This window comes from Patiria miniata, unplaced genomic scaffold, assembly GCF_015706575.1.
Source record: "Patiria miniata isolate m_02_andy unplaced genomic scaffold, ASM1570657v1 HiC_scaffold_21, whole genome shotgun sequence".
Lineage (NCBI taxonomy): Eukaryota > Metazoa > Echinodermata > Asteroidea > Valvatida > Asterinidae > Patiria > Patiria miniata.
In genome coordinates, this window is record NW_024037060.1 from 2,627,263 (window position 1) to 2,646,154 (window position 18,892).

Sequence of the window (18,892 nt, forward strand, 5' to 3'; positions counted from 1 at the left end):
ATAGTTGTGGATCCTCATAATGTGAAGGTGGTCGGGTGAAAATATCAAAAGTGTCCGAAAATTTGAGTGTTGGTGGGTGTGACTGAAACTTTTGAAAGTTGTGTAAAAAAAAAAAAAAATTAATAAATAAATAATAACAATAAAACAATATAACAAATAAAAATACCACAAACAGATACATTGCAACCCACCACAAAAACCACCACATCTGAACTTGAGTTACTGAGGAACAATGTTAGTTAACTCCATAAGCATGAGGGTGAAACAAAGACACCCCCCCCCCCCAAAAAAAAATATACAAAACGATCGTTGAGATTCTTTCACTGCAAGCAATTGGTATATTTCTCATTCTCCTTAAATCTCCATTTTGGAGAATAGCACCTTGATCCTACAGTTATTTAATAAAAGCATTAAAAAAATATGTTCATGTTATTGAACAATTATGTGTTCAGTATAAGCATGCATAATCTGAGAAAGTTAGATACCATCAACCCCAACACCATTAATAAATATTTCTGTTAGGAAAAAGTGTTTGTAAATTTGTTACATACTGGTTAATTTTATGAGTAATAAAAATAAATAAAGATGTTGTCAGGGTAGGGCAAAACACCCAAACTCAGCATTCTCAATCTGTAATGCAATAACAATTGTTAGCAACATTAACATTCCTGCAAGCTGTGCTGTAAGACGTCAAAGCAAAAAAACGGAGCCTGAAAATTGTCACAAAGTTGTTCAATACCTATGCATCGATTTACAAAGCAAATTAATTTCAATGACATTAATATTCTGTATTCCACTGGATAAGGAAATGCACATGCAATGTATAATTTCATTTATGTAAGGCCTCGTTTCCATATTGACGTAGGAAACGCAAAGGGAAACGCAAACAGGACCCAAACTGCAACGCAGACAATGGAAACATTTCATCCGGAAGTGTCACCGACAACTCAGACAGACGCAAACAGGCCTGGCAGATGATCAGCAAAGTTGAACCCGGTTCAACTTTGCCGACAGTTCCGCGAACTGTCTGTGGAGACTGTGTAGTCTGCGTAAGCTGAACGTCGATATGGAAACCAGGCTTTAGTCACGAGTTGTTGATTTTAAGACAAAAATCAGCAGCCACTTTTTACTCAACAATTTAATTTTGTACTCCCTTTACAGGTTTTTAATGAGTTATATTAACTCACAAATGTATGTAAATTGTATTTACAGAAAGCACCCATCACCATGCAAGCAGCAAGCAATCTTGGTTACATGCGGGCTGCAGACCAGGCCAATCATAAACTGTCCTTACCAGAGTCAGATCAGCCAAGACGCGGCTCAAATGATTGGCCAGCGAGCGCTCGCTGAACGCGTCCGACTCCACGTCGGCATCAAAGTCCGACTCCCTACTGAGGGGCGGGGCACTCTGTCGCGAATCCTCCCTCTCCTCGACTCCTTCTTCAGGGGAAGTGGCGTGGGTTTGACGAGGGATGGATTTGGGGAGAGGGGAGGGTTTTGGGTCTGGTACCCAGGGATCTGTTTGGGTCGTGGTATCAACAAGATCCCTCTGCTGTTGGGGAGAGGTGCAATGGTTAGTTACCTGTTGGAGGAAAGTCCGTCAACCCATTGGAATTGGGTTTCAATATTTCTGGTTTGTAAAATGAACCTCGCGGTTTACATCCAAATATACACAATCCTTTTGACATTTTGAGCAGTAATTTTGAAATTATAGTTTCAAAATGAACAAAAAAATTTGTTTTGAAATATGTTTGAAACCTTTGAAAATATTTTTTTTTTCATTCTCCAATCAAGATAATTAAGGTAGGCCCATGGTTGAGAACAAATCATGAATTGTATACATTACTCGTTCAACAAAATCTAAGAAGGAGAAAAAATGCATGCATATGAACACAACAAATTCTAACGAGGGAGTTTAGGCAAAAATGAGCTAAGATTGCGTGTAGAACTGAGATTCATTTTACAACGCTTAATACACAATATACAATATTTGGCGATTTCTTGATGTTAGCAGCACACATGGAGGTTGTTGAGTGAGTTAGCTGTTTGACTTTCACTGATGTGATCTGCCGAGACAAATGAATTAAATCTGTCAACCACATGACCATGCGTTAAGCTTCCAGATTTGAATAAATATACAATTAGGCTGCAATGGTTTCCATGACTATGGTTGCTATGGTTAAATTTCTCCAACCTTTAAAAAAAAAGAAGTGTTAGAAAGCAATTAATGTCATCTTTTCTCCTGTCCAACAAATACAAATTAAACTTATTAATACACACATGATGTACATTTAAAAGCCGTCCATGAAATAATGATTATTGATGATTATTAAGAGCAATATCAATAAATTATGCATTTGAATGAATTGGATGAATTCTGTTGTTAGCTTCAGCTCATATGTTGGTTAAGTACATGTAAATCTGTTACAGAAACAATGAACAAGGATTAAGCATCCCATTTGCAACATTAAACATTTATGATTATGTTAATGAAACCAGATATTCTCCTTTTTAATATACAAATTAAAATGCTTGATTTTACGTTGGTGCACAGTGCCATGTGCATCTGGAAAAATCTCAAATTTAAGAAATAAAGTCTTAATCAGTTATTGCTGAATCGCAGAACTTGATCAAAGTTGTGATAAATATAGTTGAGGACAACTAGAGATCATTCTGAGCATGTTATTATTGTGTAAACTCACGGAGCCCCCCATCAGTGGCGAAGGCATTGTGCCAGTTATTGTTCAGTTGCTGCAACTGCCCCACGACTGATTATCTGGACAATAGCTAGCACAATGCTTTCACCATTGAAGGGGGCCTCGGTGACGCGAGTGTATGGCTGTTTGGAAAGGTCTATAAGTGAAGTGTGCAGTATCGAGTTGTATTGGGATACCTCTGTGCTTGTAGTCTGCAGTGTGATGGTTAATAGCAGTGACTGTGTCCATAAGCAAAGTAGTTTACCTCAATGCTTATCTCAATTATGGATTTAATAGGTGCCTGCTTGTGTAAAAAGAATTCTTGTCCTTCACTGTGCCAAAATGAATGCATATGTTGGCTTCATTATGAGAATTGTAAAACTTCCTTCATAAAAATTCCACTTGCTCCAATTTTACGTTGTCAGTTCAGTTAGTGTGTGGGGGAGGGGGGTACTGAGAAAGTGGATTACAAGTTCTGCACTTTATTTTCAATTGATTGGAATTTTCAAAGTTAATTTGAGGCTTGGGTTTATGTTAGGAAGCATGTGGTATTAGTAAGCCTGCGGTAATTCACTTCAGGATATTTTATTTTGGTTTTTCCTTTGGTATATGAAGCAGTAGCATACATACATGTTGGCTGTCTTCTTTATGGGACTGACGAGCACAAACAACTAAATAATTTGCATTGTAAGGTGATACGTTGGCCTTAAATTGTGCTTTCTGGAAAGAAGCAACAACACCTGAATCTTGGTTTCATCCCATGTTAAGTTTAAAGGCAAGAAAAGGGGTTTAAATGCAAGAAAAACCACTGATTTTTTTCAATTTTTGAAAATTAGTCGAGGTCCCTTGGTAGTACCAACAGCTTTCTCCTTTTTTTTTAAATTTATTTTTGCGCAAGTGAAGCTAAACACAAATTTGGTGTAGTGTGAAATTTGGACTCTATGAAAAACAGACTCATTGGTTGTACTGCACATGCCTCGGTGTACATAGAACAAGGACAAAATACGTGTGAGGGTTAGAGTCCATATAAGGTGAAAAGAGACCAGATTTCATAGGAGTCCAAATTTCATATGGCACCGGCACAGATTGATTGTACACACAAGGGGTATCCCAATAATGGCAGAACAATTTTGCATGCTACAGCATATCCAGAATAACTCTCAAAAGGTATTAATATGTACAACAGCTTCTGCCATAACTGAGGTGGCCTATGACTGAACAGTCATTCTGTGATCGGAGTAGTCTTTACGTTAAAAATATCTTGACAGCAGCCCCTGCTGATGATACAAAATATAGCATTAATACAGGGTTAATAAAGCATTGCCTTTAGGCAGTGATTGCGATGAGTAGTGTGTTACTGTTAGTGCTCCGCTCTTGAGGCTAAACCCTCTCCGTGTTTTACCTCCTCTACTTTTGGGTCTGCGTCGAGATCTGCGGGAGGCTTTTCGACTTTCTGACGACTCTTAAGACGACCGGTGGACATCAAGCGGTCAACTAAATCTTGGTGCTGAGAAGGAAGGGAGGAAAAGTGTGCAGGAGGAAAAAGTAAAATCGTAGAACCTTAAAATTATTGTGAATTATAACTTACAACAAATATCCCCTTCAGAATAACATAGAAAAATGAGAAAAATCCAGACATAAATGTCACAAATATTTCAAAGTGTCACCGTGAGGTATATGTTGAATTACAAACCACTGCGGGCAAAACACATTAGTTATTCCAGTCTGTTATATCTATAACACAACACTGTAAGAAAACAGCTGTTAAAAAAATTTCCCCTCCGAAATATTTTTGCAACAAATTGGGAAGTTCAATGTCACAAGAACAATTTGTAGGCAGCACTAAAATGTTTCCCAAATCTATCTGTAAAAGTTCTATGAACTCAGTGGTTTTATGAAATATGGTCACAATGTCCTTCATGTCGTGAAATCCAAATGAACGGTTGTATGCAACAAAAATGTTCCCACAAATGTCACAAAAAGCGTGAATTAGTCAAACAAATTGAGAACAACATAAGCCAATATGAGTAACAAAAGACTTAGGCGTACAGACCAAAAAAGTTACTGTTGTGTTTCCGGTAACATTTCCCTCAAAAAGGATGGGCATGTATGTGCATGATACACATATTGGGGGACAACTAGACAAGTAGACCTACTTGTAAGAAGCTACTTTAATGCATACTGTAGTACTCCAGACTTTTATCTGGGGCATTTTTCACTTGCATACATACATATTAATAAAATTTTAAAAGAAAATAATGATCAACTAATTAAAAATGAATAAATCAATAAAAAATTAACTGTTAACCATATGTACACCCAGATTTTTAGGGTTGGTCGGGTTACCAGAAACACAGCATTATTTATTTCGGCCAAATGACGAACAAAAAAAATAATGTAATGTTGACGTTTCAATAAGCACACAACAATTTTTAAGCAACCAAAACATCAAGCGATCAAAACATCACAGCATAACTGTTCAATAGACAAGCGTGTGTGTGTGTGAATGTGCATGACTGATGCAGAAGCGACACAATCCCACCCCACGTGGTTCAATCGACACGCTTGTCTTACCCCGCGCGACTCCACGCGAGAAGTCTGCTGGGAGCGTCCCACTTGGACGACCGGGGTGGTCTGCATTTCGTGATCGATGGCCTCGGAGGCCAGGCCCTCGTCGCTTGTGGGAGGGGCCTCTTTCTGAGGCTCCTCCCCTTCTTGGACATGCTGCTGTTGTGGCTCCTGTTGGGAATTTGTCGCAAATGTTTCCTTCAACTCTACTTAGTTTGTTAGGTGACGACTTTGACTTACAAATGTTTGCATAATCTAGTTGAAACAGTTATTTACTTAAGTAAATAGTAAAATTTAGTAAAGATTTATGTAAACTTCAAACCTTTCTTTTTTAATTCAACTTAAACTAATTTTCCAAAACTAATCACTTTGATGCAACCTACAGTGAATATTACAACCTACACTTAAAAACTTGTGACATAACCTCGGAGACATAATTAAGTCAATCACAGTTCACTCACGAGTCAGTTACAAGTCCTCATAACGGCGCAAGTGCAAAGTGAAAAACGAGGATATCAGCTGATCTGAGGAAAATTTACTTTTCTGAGTAACAAGAAATGAATATAAAGTGAATTAATGTCTTTGTCACCTTTCATTTGAAAAGCTTGTAACTTGTTTGAGAATGAAGCACTTGTGATTGACTTGTGATGCTTAGACCAGAAACCTAAGGATTGTACAATTCTTTCTGTCATACAGGGCGAGTAAAAAAAATGAAACTCAAATGTTGGGACCATTGTTTTTGGTAAGTTCTGCATGTAGCATTTTCAAAATGAAGGATATGAAAGCCCAATTCTTAAGCTTTCTTTTAGTACAAAAATCATTCAAATCACTCATGTACTTTTCAAGTTTTTAAACACAACCACCGTTTTAAGGTTCTGTCCACGGATCACAAAAAAGATCAGTGTTCTTTCAACAAAACGAAAAGAAATCACATAAGGATGTGTGTGAATTGTTTTCGTTTTGCTGAAAGAACGCACACCTTTTTTGTGATCCGTGGACAGAACCTTAAAACGGTGTTTGTGTTTAAAATTTCGTAACTTGAAAAGTACACGAGTGATTTGAATGATTCTTGTACTAAAAGAAAGCTTATGAATCGGGCTTTCATATCCTAGATTTGAAAGTGCTACATGCAGAACTTCAATAAAACAGTAGTCCTGACGTTGGGGTTTCGTTTTTTTTACTCACCCTGTACTGTACAAATCTTTCTGTCATACTGTGTACAAAAGCAGAATGTTTCTGTCTAACCTGGTTACTTGAGTCTCCCGACGAGCCGTTCTGTGTAGCTCCTTTCGACGTCTCCTTGTTGTCTACTGACAGGATGGACTTCTCTGGCCCAAAGTACTTGAGACGTTGCTCTGGTGTCAGTTTCTTCAGTTTCTTTTCTTTGTTTTCTTCCTCTTTAATTTTTGCCTGGATAGAAAAATGTGGATGCTGCACATTACTTTGTTTCAAAAATAAACAAAGTGCTGGATTCAGGAAACCAGACCACAAGGTGATACATCATTGTTACCCCTGATCATCATGCCAATGCAACATTCCTGAGACCATCTCAGTTCCCTTGGGAGTGCAGAGCTTGATTCTACCATTCTAAAAAATCGTATCTCTCCCCTCACAAGTTCCAATGCTACTCCTGGTTGGGGAGAAGCAAAAGACCGATCCAATGAGTCCGTATTTCATAGTCCAAAATTTTACACTATACTGCGTCACAGTAGTGGAAGGCGAGGAAAGCGCTGCTGCCTGCAACCTGATACCCATACAGCTCTAGACAAGAGATTCAGCTTGATTCAGGTCCCAAATCTCTAGTTGTAAACTCTAGTTCCTACCATTTGGCCTTGCTCCTTGACGAAGTTCTCCAGCTGAGCCATGGCTTCGTCCGCCTCTTTCTCCGCCTCCGTCTTCTGTTTCTCCACCAGCTCAACTTTCTGGACCAACAGATGTTTCTCCTTCAAGTGGAAAAGAGAAAACAGTTTTGCTTTTGTAAAATGAGGAAAATCTTGAATGAAAGCATACAATATGAGAAGACATGCCCCAACTACACCTATTCTCTTTTGTGGGAGCAGCAGGAGATTGTATGCATTAACAAAACGAGCTTGTGTGTAGTCGCAATCTGTAACCAAGTAACTTGACTTGACGTGGCCTGACTTACCGCTTCCAATCGCTCCTCGGTCTCCTTGACCTGTGACGTCAGCAGGGTCACCTTCTTGTGGCTGTCTTCCTTGACCGTCTTGACCTCGTTCTGAAGGCCTTGAACGACGAACAGCGCCTACAGGGCCAAAGCATGATAACAAACAATTAGCCATAGGAGTTGGAAAGAATTCATTAATCTACAAATAGAAGTCGAAGATAAAAAACAGTGGTGTAAATAGGGTGCAATTTACAAGGGGGGGGGCACATAGGGGGCACATTTTCTGGAGGGGAGGGGGAACTCAATGGGTTTATGGCAAAAACTCAATTCTGAGGGGGGGGGGGCACAATAAGGGAACAGGCCTAAAGCAAATGGCTAGTACCCCTCCACTGCCCCCACCCACTTTTTCATCAATGACCTATCTTTTCATTTCCCTATACTCTTGCTATCTCCTTCCTACCTCTTTCCTATACTGCTTGAAGGCAGACGGCAGTTTCTCCTGCGGCACCTTGTCCCATCTCGCCTCATCCTCGATGGGAATCTTCTCCTCGAATGGCACCTCATGGACCGGTTCCAGGTTGGACTTGTTGCGAGGGCCTCGCTTCGGGGTGGCCACGTTGGAGGCAGAGTCTGTGCTATCCGACGACAGGGCTGAGACATGGTCGGGAGGGGGGGGGGGATAAAATAAGATTAAATGTTAAAAAATGGGTCAATATTTAACACCTTCATGCATGAAATAAAATGTCAAAACAAGACTTTATTAAATGTCTGGAATGATACACTTCAATATGTTGATAACATCGGAAATAAAAATAACTGCTGCAAACTGTTTGTACTGATTGTTGCTGGAGTCACATGAATAAGAATATATAAACCATTTTCAGTCAGAAGGTCTACATCTCAACTTGAGCAGAATCTTTGAGAAAGGCAGGAACTTTACATTTCAGAAAGATGCCACTAGAATCAATTATGTTATATCCTCTTCGCCTTGGATTCCAGACAAAGTTGGCAGTAATAAACTCTTTTTTTTTCTTTGGTCGGGAGCCCAAATAGGGTTGGCTGGAAATGAGAACCAAAGAAATAAAAAGGGATGCCCTAACCCAAAATACGTAAATTAAATGGGGTGCTGTGGACCAATGGTTACGGTGTTCGACTCGTGTGCCGTGGTACATGGTTTTGAATCCCGACAGGGAACATGGTGCTTGTGCACTTGGGCAAGGCACTTTACTATGATTGCCTCTCTCCACCCAGGTGTAGTAAATGAGTACCTGGTAGGAAGAAATCCCTTCAATGCTGGAGCGCTGTAATGGCAGCTGTGCTAAAGCCAGGGTAATATTGGAGCACCAGGAGCGTCACTTCGTGACGGACATGAGTGCTATACAAGAAGCCACTACTATTATTATTATTAAATCTCCTCATCCCATAAAAACAAATCATCTTGAGTGAGTTGTTACTTTACTCACCTTTTGTATTGTTTGGTTTGGATGTCTTGGGTGTCTCAGCTTTCTGTATTTTGGGAGTTTCTGGAGTCTGCTTAGGGGCTGGTTTGGGTGTTTCTTGGGTTGGGGTAGCTGCCGATGTACTGCTCTGCCGACTTAAGGACTCCTTCTCAACCAAAAAAAAAAGAAGAAACATAATAGGTTACAAAAACTACAAATGCCAAGGTACATAACTATTGTTTTTGTTGCTCTCTGGAATGTGATGTAAAGCAAATAATTTCCTGGGATAAGGATCCCACCATGTACGTATGTAACACATATTTTGTTATTTTGGATGTGTGGTTCATTTTCAGAGGTCTGCCAAGATTGCAAAAAAATTGCAATCCAATATGAACAGAAATTGCTTACCAGTTTCTTCTGTACATTAGATACCTGTCGGCTTGGTGGCACGCTCTGAGAAACAAAAGATAGCAAAAACAAGGTAAAAAAGTCATTAACAATATCTTCTTTCACACACAATATTGTGTTTAATAGCTTTGGCTTTTAATATATTTTTTTTTCCAGTGGAATAAATTCATCCTTCATTTTGGCACATTGCATTAAGTTTTGACAATTTATTTTTTAAAAACTGTGACAAAAATCAGAATTTAACAAAGTTGGTAGGAGAATTCATAAAATAGACATTGAAATTGAAAGTGTCTTTTCTTCATTTCGTACAATTAAAAAATGCACGTTCAAAGGTGTCCTTTGTGTTTCCCTTGAAAATTAATATAAATCAAAGTGCATGTGCGATTCATGCAAGCTTGCAAAATAAAGCAAATTAAACGCAACTGCAAAATCCTGATCAAGTTCAAGTAGTATTTTAATTAAATAAAAAACAAAGCACAGCAATATGTGGTGGATAGTCATTCATAGCAATATTCAGTTATCAGTGTATTAAATGCTGAAGCAGAAATCAAATACTGGGACCATGGATTCCATGGCGAGGCTGGTGGGGAACATATTTTTTTTGCTGGCCCCAGAGGGCCAGCTTTCGGTACCTGACTGACTAATTGATTCACTGACTGTCACTTGCAACTCAGCCTCAATGTTGGCTTGTGAAGGGAGCCGGGCAGTGCTATTGTATAGGATTACCCGGTAATTTGGTCAATCTGGCCTATTGTGCAGACCACTGTTTTAAAAGACTACAAGTGAAAAGCCATTTTAAATCAATTGAATATAATTTTGTGTGATCTGGTACCAGCTTCGATTGCTTTGTCTTTTTTTATGGGGGGGGGGTTGTGGTTTTTCGCTGATTCCTTATCAGATTTTTGGCTAGACATTACATGCTCAATCCTTAATGATGAATTCATTCACAGACTGTGAAAGAGTATAAACTGTGGATGATATATGTTGGCACCCATGAAAGCAATCACTTTTAAAAGTTCAGAGACATGGATGGTTAACACTCAACATTTCAATCAGCAATTTCATTCTGATCATCTTCACCTAGGACTCTCAAGTAAAAAAAAACAAAAAAATGAGGAGTGCGAACTCAATGACAAAGCACTTGGTGTAAACTCTGAGTTCATTTTTGCCAAGACTTGACCAAAAAATGAAGATGTTGAAAGAGAATTGGTAACGGCCAAAATCTTGATATTCTCTTTTCTCTCTTCAAACTGAACTTCCTTTGTTCTACTTGTCATATTTTAAGTGATTACGATGTATTTTGAAATGAAATGAAATCTTGAAAAAAAAACACCCGAATTTACACTTAAAATCTATTCAGCACTTAACATGTATTTTGTTGAAATACATGTAAACTAAGTGGGTCAGATAACAGCCAGTTCATGATTGTCTTTATGACCTCTGATGCGAGGTCAAGATAATTTAAATAATTTACATGCGCACACATGCAGCATCCACATGCACACCAGTGAATGCAGCCAATCAGGGCATCATGAAGGCAAAGAGCAACCAATGAAATCTCAGAAGCTATGAGGGAGTTCCCATACTCATACTATTAGGTAAGGCCTCCAGTTTACATTGTATTAAAACTGTCATGAAGCGCTGAGGAAAATCTGCATATTTTCAAAAGGCTTGAATGTTACATTTCTCATCACCTTCTAAAACCTAAATTTGGTTCTTTTCTTAATACTGGGCAAACAGTCAACATTTTCATGACAAAAATTAAACTGCAATGGTGTAAATGTAATAGCAAAACAGCCAGAAATCATTTCCACATCAAAATCAAGTAAATAAAAAAAACAATTAAAAGCACGTTTTCATTAGGTGTGCATCAAGTTACTGGTTATGGTGATTTGATGTATTTCATTCAGTGTCAAACCGATGGTGAAGACATGGGTATCACTCCAAATCAGCAAACAGATGTGACTTTTTTTCATCAAAGCGAGACTCACGATAGACTCCGTATCTGATAGTGATGATACTCCCCTGGAGGGCGCAGGCAATTCTAGACCCTCTGTCTGCGACATTTTACTCTCGTACTCCGGCTATACTTACCAAGAGGGCGGAGAAGGGAAGTATTTGCAGGGAAGGAAATGTGGTTAGCGTTACAACAAAATAATGTCCCATTTCAATTTTTGGGGGACTTTTTATAACTTTCATTTTTTTGCAGAGTGATTCAAATTACTTATATATAACAACTTTAAATTGTCTGTCTTCAACTCCACTTTAACCCATTTGTAAAATTTAGTAAATAGAACTAAAATTGATCTCAAGACTCAAGCAGTAAGAATTTTTATGTCAATTAAACACTGGTGAGCAGAAAACAATGTTTAGCAAATTTAGACCGAGTACACAAAAATTAGCAGATTCTCATCTGGCCTTTTTTAAAAAATGAAGGAGGCAGGCGTTTTTTTCTTTTCATTTCTTTCTTTTTTCCCACAAGATGGCAAATGTCTCAAGATGGTGGATAGATTCTTCAGTTTTCTTGACTATTTTGCTGATACAAAAATTGTGGCAGAAGGGGCCATAACCCTTTCTACATAGCTACAATTTTGTTGGAAACACATAAAATAAACAATATATCGACAATATATGTGCAAAATGTTTTGCAATTGTATGAATTAAAAAAAAAAAAGGCGGCGGGAAAAAAAAGGAGCAGGCGGGGACGAGAAACTGGTTTATTTTTTTTACATGGACTTTTGTGCTCAACAAATATCAGACGAGAACCAGTCGTTAGCAATTAACATTGCATTTCATGTTGCCTGGTAACCTGTACCAGCTAAGCAACTGTTTCTAGCTATGCTGAGCAAATGTCTCTGTTTTACAGCTCCTTAAAAATCAGCCCTTTTCCACAAATACTGAAATGCTATAACTGAAAAACCCAGTCCTACCCGGTTGGATTTCCGGCTGGCCAAGTCCAGTTGGCTGGATTTCCGGCTAATGCTCGGTTTCTCTGATTCGTCGTCCGAGTCTGGTGCCCAGTGCTTGACTTTGTTCTGCAACTCCTCCTGAAACATTAGAAAAAAGAAATGTGTACAACACAATGACCTTCAGCTCAACAGGAGTAAGACTATATTTTCTAGGACTTACAGCTGTTGAGAAACAAAGATTAGTTTCGGGGTACATGTGTCAAACTCAAACTCTGTTTAAAACGGGTATTGTGGGTTTTTTTTGCACAGTCTATTGTCTTCTGACTGAGCCACTGCCTGACTAACCGACTCCCCGACTGGCTGGCTGGCTGACTTATAAACAATGTCCTAAACTGAGGCTTTCAGGTCCAGCTGAACTAGGAAAGCACAGTCTGGCTTATAGGGAATATACAACATTTGCAAACATCGAAAAACAAAACTACCAAATTTTTACGAAATACCTTCCTAGGATGTTGGTAATTGACAGTCTAAAGCATCCTGTAAAATTATAGCACCTGGTGTGAAGTCATTTTCAAGAAAAGTAGTATTTTGTATCAATTTCCAACGCTGGTCGGCCGACCAGCGTTGGAAAAACCTAACTATTTTTCAACTACTGCTACAAATTTACCATATTTTTTTCAGTCCAAATTGTGTTTGCTATCGGTTACATGTTCATGAACGGGTGCAGGCCAGCTAGACTGGTTTCCTTACCTTACAATTTTCCGGCATCTATAAATTGATCCATTTCATCTTTAGTGGAGTCAGGGAGCCAGTTTTCTTAAAAATTGTTGGTTTTCTTGGTTATTCCAGCATTTTCGAAGACAAAACTTCAAACATGTCAGTGTAACAATAGTTGTTCTATTATACTAACCCCTCAAATAGTTCATTTCTGAAACTAACGGCAAAAACCAATGATGTACATTCCCTTTAAATGTATATGCTTTGCAGGGATGAATTCATCATGACTCGCAAATCGACAAAACATAAATTCAAGGTTGCATCTCTATATGATTACTGATCGTTCACACAGCAGCAGTCTACATGTACACGTACACAAAGCTGTATCCTTAAAAAAAATGTCTTCATATAATGTTACAGGTGTTTACATCACGGATCATCCAAAGGGCAAAACCTTTGATTTTTGACACAGCATCAGTAGACATGACATGAAAAGTTCATCCAATCCGTGTAATACAAGAACATATGCTCATTCAATGTCAAATCTGTTTATGTCATGGACCACCTATAGTTCAAGCTAGCGTGGATCTCCTCATTATGTTTACAATGCATCCTAACAGTTGCACAATAAATCATTTGATGTGCCAATAATTTTCGATTAATGTTTATCTCAGATTTGACATCATTTATAAGAAAAGAATAGAAATACATGAACTTTTACTATGTATTAAAAATTAACTTTACATTGTTCTCAAAATCACACTTTGTAAAAAAGGAACACATTTTACAGACTGGTTCAGCGTACTGAAAACCATTTTTACCAATAAACCAACCCCAAACAAGGTAACCGACCAACCAACTAACCAACCAACAAATGAGAGAAATCTGTCAGCTTACCTCTAATTTGTCAATTTTTTCCTGATACTCTGCCTTCACTGCTTCAATCTCTGCATTGTGCTGATGTTTGAGGGAGACAATAGTCGACTCATGATGCCTTTGCAAATCTGTTAGCAGAGAAAAATTAGGAAACCAAATATTATAGGAAAAAAATTTGTAACACAGACTTGATGACTTGGAGAGTATTACTTTCATGTACTTAAGGAATTGCATGAGACTGATGACACAAAAAAATGCCCAACAAAAATAAAAGAAAATACCCAGATAGGAAAATATAGTTAGCATACAAAAAATTAGGCGTCAATATTATTTGGCATGAAACATATTAACATCAGAAAGAAACTTGTTATAACTTATAAAGTCTAAAGATACTAGTTCATATTCTGCACACAAAACTTGATGGAACTACATGTAAACAATATACACAGAAGATCAATTGAATTTAAGTACTTGATTTTACAATTTTAAACAAAAAGTTGTGCATCTTTTACTTTAATTGGCAATTTTCAAACCATTCACAAAACTCTGACAGCTTTCTTTGCAATCAAAATACTCCCCCCCCCCCACCAAAAAACAAAAAAGAAAAGCACCAGGTTCTTGTCACGCATTTTGGAGTGCCAAGACTTGAACCGGGAAGTAACAAAAGTGGGCATGAATACCAACAAAGTGATAACACGGGCAATCTTTTTGTCCCGAAAATAATAGACGTGACTGAAGTCAAGCACATTTATCATAACCGTTGAGTGCTTAGGTCAGCAAACGCATTGTGCACTTATCTTTCTTATCAGTGGTTCTTTTATTTGAAGCTCTATGCACAATCTTTTTCAGGTAAGATTTGGGACATACAACTTTTTAGAGTTAATGGGAATCTGTAAGCAATAAAATTGAATCTTAAAGAAAATAACTGCAACTAATCTTAGACTATGAACCAAAACCATGTTGACATACTTTTGAATTGTTATATATGTTATTTTTTATAACATCCACCTTATGTAAAGCCCATTTGACTATTTTTGGGGGGAATAAATTAATTCATTATTACTTTAATTACATATCGGTAGTGTACTACCATTTCAAGGGGCATGATTGATTTGATGATGGCCCCATGCAATTTTAATGGTTCAGTTTGTAAGATAAATATTTAAATCGGATTGCTTATAAGTGAGAGGCTAAATGCTTTAACACATTTCAGAATTTGAAAACCCTGATAAAACCAACAACAAATTTTTAGAATGGCAAAATAACTAGAAGCATAAAAATGTGATACCGCATACAAAATTCCCAAATGCCTTCTCTGAAATTCTTGAGACTCTGATAACATATATAAAATCACCAAAGCACAGTTGAACAACAAAAGAAAGCTGTGTTCTTGTCTCATGAATTAATAATTTCATTACCGTTTCTAGATTCATCAAGTTGCACCTGTAGCGTTGTAATCTTGGACTGGAGTTTGTCAATACTTTGCTGCAAAACAACAAAAGTCACAAAATCAGTACTTAAAAAAAGAAGAGAATTTACTCACAACTTCAGTCCATCACACCATAAATATAATATATCCAAGCTTGGGGGGAATTTAACAGTTACTGAGTCACAGCAAAGTGTGTCTGCAGTGAGTTCTTATTATCGTCGGCTACCCAGTCATTGGTCCACAAGGCTTATGCAAATCAATTTCTAATCAATATTCAATAGTGGCTTTGTTTTTCTATTGAAGGCATGGAGGTCTGGTTACAATGGGAACCATGGAGTCTAATGCTTCAAAGGAACCAGACAACCGACTAATCAATAGGTCATAGAGATTACAGAAGGCTCAGAGATGCTATTGATTTTTTTCCGGCCTGGAAAGATGTTTTGACAGAATCAAAGGGTTCGGAGAGTAATTAATTTTGCATGAGTTTTACAAGCTGGAGCAGATGAAATCGTACAAGGGGTGCACAACAAATACAAGGTTGTTTTTTTTTTGTAAAGTGTGCTGTGCTCGAGCGACCTTAGTGTTGGTTTATTCAATTTGTGCCAAGAGAGGGCGCTGTGGATGATTGCGAAAGACTCGTCTCAAACTTGTTGGTGTCGTTGATGAAGAAGTTGTGCAAGATGTGATTGAACAGTATCGCCAAGCTCATCGTCCAAAATCAAAAGCAAAACACCCCCCCCCCCCTCCCCAAACATAATCCCATATCCCAAAATGACACATGCATCTACACAAATTTCACTGCACATTCATCTGAGAAATTATCCATAGAACAAACATTAAGTGTCATGAAAACAAACTTAAGGTCAAAAACACAGAAGCTTTGAAGAATCTATCACAAGTGCTGGCATCGTTTCAATGAAAGGAACACCAAATCATTCACAAGCTATTCATACTCCATAAAAAGTATTTTGTCAACATCACATAAAAAAACTACAAGGACATATATATGTACACATTAAAACAATTGGTGCAAGTTCAACTATTGCAACTCAAAGTGCAGACAGACACAAGGTCTTTTCACAAACTTTTCCACTTTGTGAAAATGCCAGAAGTGCAACAAAATGTGCATATTTTCTTAACTGTTGATTGTGCACAATTAAAGAAAAGTAATATGGTGCTTGTGATGATATTCATCAACAGAACTACAACGGTTTAATTAAGTGCAATCCTTGTTTTTATGAAAAACGGTTTGGTTCTTTAATTTACAATAAGTTATCCAAAATAAACAGAAGTTTTCGCAACAATCCATTGAACAAGACAACAGAATCACTAGTTGCATTTTGTTACATTCGTTTCAACTGACAGAATTTTACACACCAACATAAAATCACCAATTAAACACTTACATACATGTACACAATACTATATTTTCAATATTGAAATATAGCAAAAATAAAACATCAGGTATCGGTACTTACAAAATGAAATGTATACAAATGAATGTATACAAAATGAATAAAAAAATAAAAAAATACTCACTCCGTGCAGAAAACTAAATAAAAAACTGATGAAGTGAACATTGTGAATGAATGGGTTGACACATGAACACAACATAAACCGAGTCGATGGGTGGGTGGGTGTGGATGGAGGGATGGATTGTTAGAAACGTTACTTGTTTCCTCTGTGAAATCGACCAATCGGATTGTTCCGGGCAGGCGGGATAGGAAGGGAGAAAAAGGGAAATTAGTTAGGTTGCATGTTACTGGGAATTTGATTATGCATAATACTTTGTTAGTATTTTAAGTGTTGCTACTCTGTCAGTGATTTTCTAGGAAAGAAATGCCAAGGCTTATTAAAATGAAGAGTTACAATTTGTTAATTTTTGTATCCAAATTCAAATGAAAATTTTCCAGTATGAATATTTCAATCTTAGGTCATACTTTAACTTAGTAAAAGATCAAGTTTCATGTAACTTTTTGTTGAATGACAAAAGGACCACTTAAGTATGGGTCATATAAATTTGGGGTCAATTTTTTTCCTGCCCCTGTTGCTTCAGACGTCTTGGTTTTATAATTCTGGAAGCACTCCTTAATGCAGTTGTCCTCCAGGATTAATTACGAGTAGCGTACCAGCACATGTACTTCATATCCAACTAAATAAAAATATGTGTAAAACCATTCTTAATGATACTCAAATGGCAAATTACAAAGTTCGGAGGAAACATGTCACACCTTGGACCCTAAATTTATATAGAATGACCATGTATACATATTTAACCAGCATTTTGCATTACAAGTATCAAAATCTAAAATGCTAGAACAGTCTCTAGAGATTTAGAATGATTCAAGGCAAGCCAACGATCTGAGCAAATTAAACCCAGCATCGGAACAAATCATGACAGCAAGCATCAAATTCATGCTTGCTTAATTTGAACAACTTGAATTTGATTTCACACAATTAAAGAAATTCTGGTATGGGGGGAGAACCAACATCATCAAATGTAAAGAAAGTACAAGTGCATTTTAGTAGATCTTGAAGCACAGCCAAAATTAAAATACATTGTAGTCTACTTTCAAGGATCAGATATTTTGTCCGTTTCATATTTTATAACAGTCCAATTTGTTCTAGTTTTCGGCTGTGACAAGCATAATTAATTCCATTATAAAACAAGAATCAAGTGATGATCATGAGGTTCATGCCCCTTTAAAAAGTGTGTTTCTTTCTGCTAGGAACTCTACACCTGTTGCACTTGATCTTCACATGGAAGACCTTATAACCCTAAAACTCTCGCTGTGCTTAATCAAATTTATACTAGGCAGATAGGATGTCAGGCGAACATACAAAATCAGTCCATGCAACTTTAACAATGGGAAAATCCAAATTTACATAATGGAAACTAACAAGTTACCAAAACTGTTGAGGATTCTCACAAGAAAAGGTAACTTTATCTAAATTCAAATACTTTTAATCCCCATTCAAGATTTGTAAAACAAAAATAAGTAGATAAGCAAACATTTCAACGAGAGTTAAGAAATCAAACAACTTTGCATGCAATGCCAAAAAAATTGAGGGAAAAAAAACCCACAACACTTAAATTCATCTAACAAAAACAAATTTAAATACACCAGGAATACTTTAAAGAACCAAAAATAAGTGAAACCATTCTTCCGAAGAAAAAAAGATTAAAGAACGGATATTTGGGGGATATGTTAAAGCATGGAGTAAGTAATGCAGCAACATGATCAACAAGCATCAATGAAACATTTTTTGCAATCTTTGCAATGTCTCAAAGTACGAAAAAGTACAATTGGTAAAGTACTCCACAAGTCCTCACAAACAATTTTATACTAACAACTCACCTCAAGAAGAATTTTACGTACACGTAATTTTCCAATTTGGTTTCAAAACACTTAGCCCAGACTGCAAAATATCCCTCACATTCCAAGACAGTACTCTGCACTTGTAACACGACCTTGAGCATCAACATTAGCATTCAACTGACATGATCCCTAACTGCCACAAGACACCACGATGCTCCAACAAAAGGGGAAAAAAGTTCCTGGTATGGGAGCCAGTGAATAATGACAGGGCACCAGGTAGACCCCTTTGGTCCCATGTGTTGACAAACGCCATGGTAACTACACGCTACTCGATGCCAGTGCCGCCAGAGTTTAAACATTACCCTTTCTGATAAGATTAACCTTCATCGAGGGGGGGAGGTCAGA

At 37.4% G+C, this 18,892-nt stretch overlaps 1 protein-coding gene across 12 annotated transcripts in view; it reads right to left on the minus strand.

Annotated features, from left to right (window-relative positions):
• LOC119729507 (CAP-Gly domain-containing linker protein 1-like) overlaps window positions 1–18,892 on the minus strand; it is a 44,559-nt gene that overhangs the window by 14,599 nt on the left and 11,068 nt on the right. For 2 of the 12 annotated variants that reach the window (XM_038202086.1, XM_038202093.1), the window contains exons 9-22: window positions 16,840–16,848; window positions 15,157–15,223; window positions 13,760–13,866; window positions 12,167–12,283; window positions 11,228–11,320; window positions 9,237–9,281; window positions 8,853–8,994; window positions 7,850–8,040; window positions 7,411–7,527; window positions 7,088–7,207; window positions 6,510–6,674; window positions 5,271–5,435; window positions 4,099–4,203; window positions 1,295–1,582 (exon numbers count right to left, since the gene is read on the minus strand). In XM_038202086.1, coding sequence (XP_038058014.1) covers window positions 1,295–1,582; window positions 4,099–4,203; window positions 5,271–5,435; window positions 6,510–6,674; window positions 7,088–7,207; window positions 7,411–7,527; window positions 7,850–8,040; window positions 8,853–8,994; window positions 9,237–9,281; window positions 11,228–11,320; window positions 12,167–12,283; window positions 13,760–13,866; window positions 15,157–15,223; window positions 16,840–16,848 — 1,731 coding nt within the window. The remainder of the gene's footprint in view (window positions 1–1,294; window positions 1,583–4,098; window positions 4,204–5,270; window positions 5,436–6,509; window positions 6,675–7,087; window positions 7,208–7,410; window positions 7,528–7,849; window positions 8,041–8,852; window positions 8,995–9,236; window positions 9,282–11,227; window positions 11,321–12,166; window positions 12,284–13,759; window positions 13,867–15,156; window positions 15,224–16,839; window positions 16,849–18,892) is intronic. The other 10 variants (XM_038202097.1, XM_038202094.1, XM_038202088.1 and 7 more) reach the window with 9 other exon arrangements.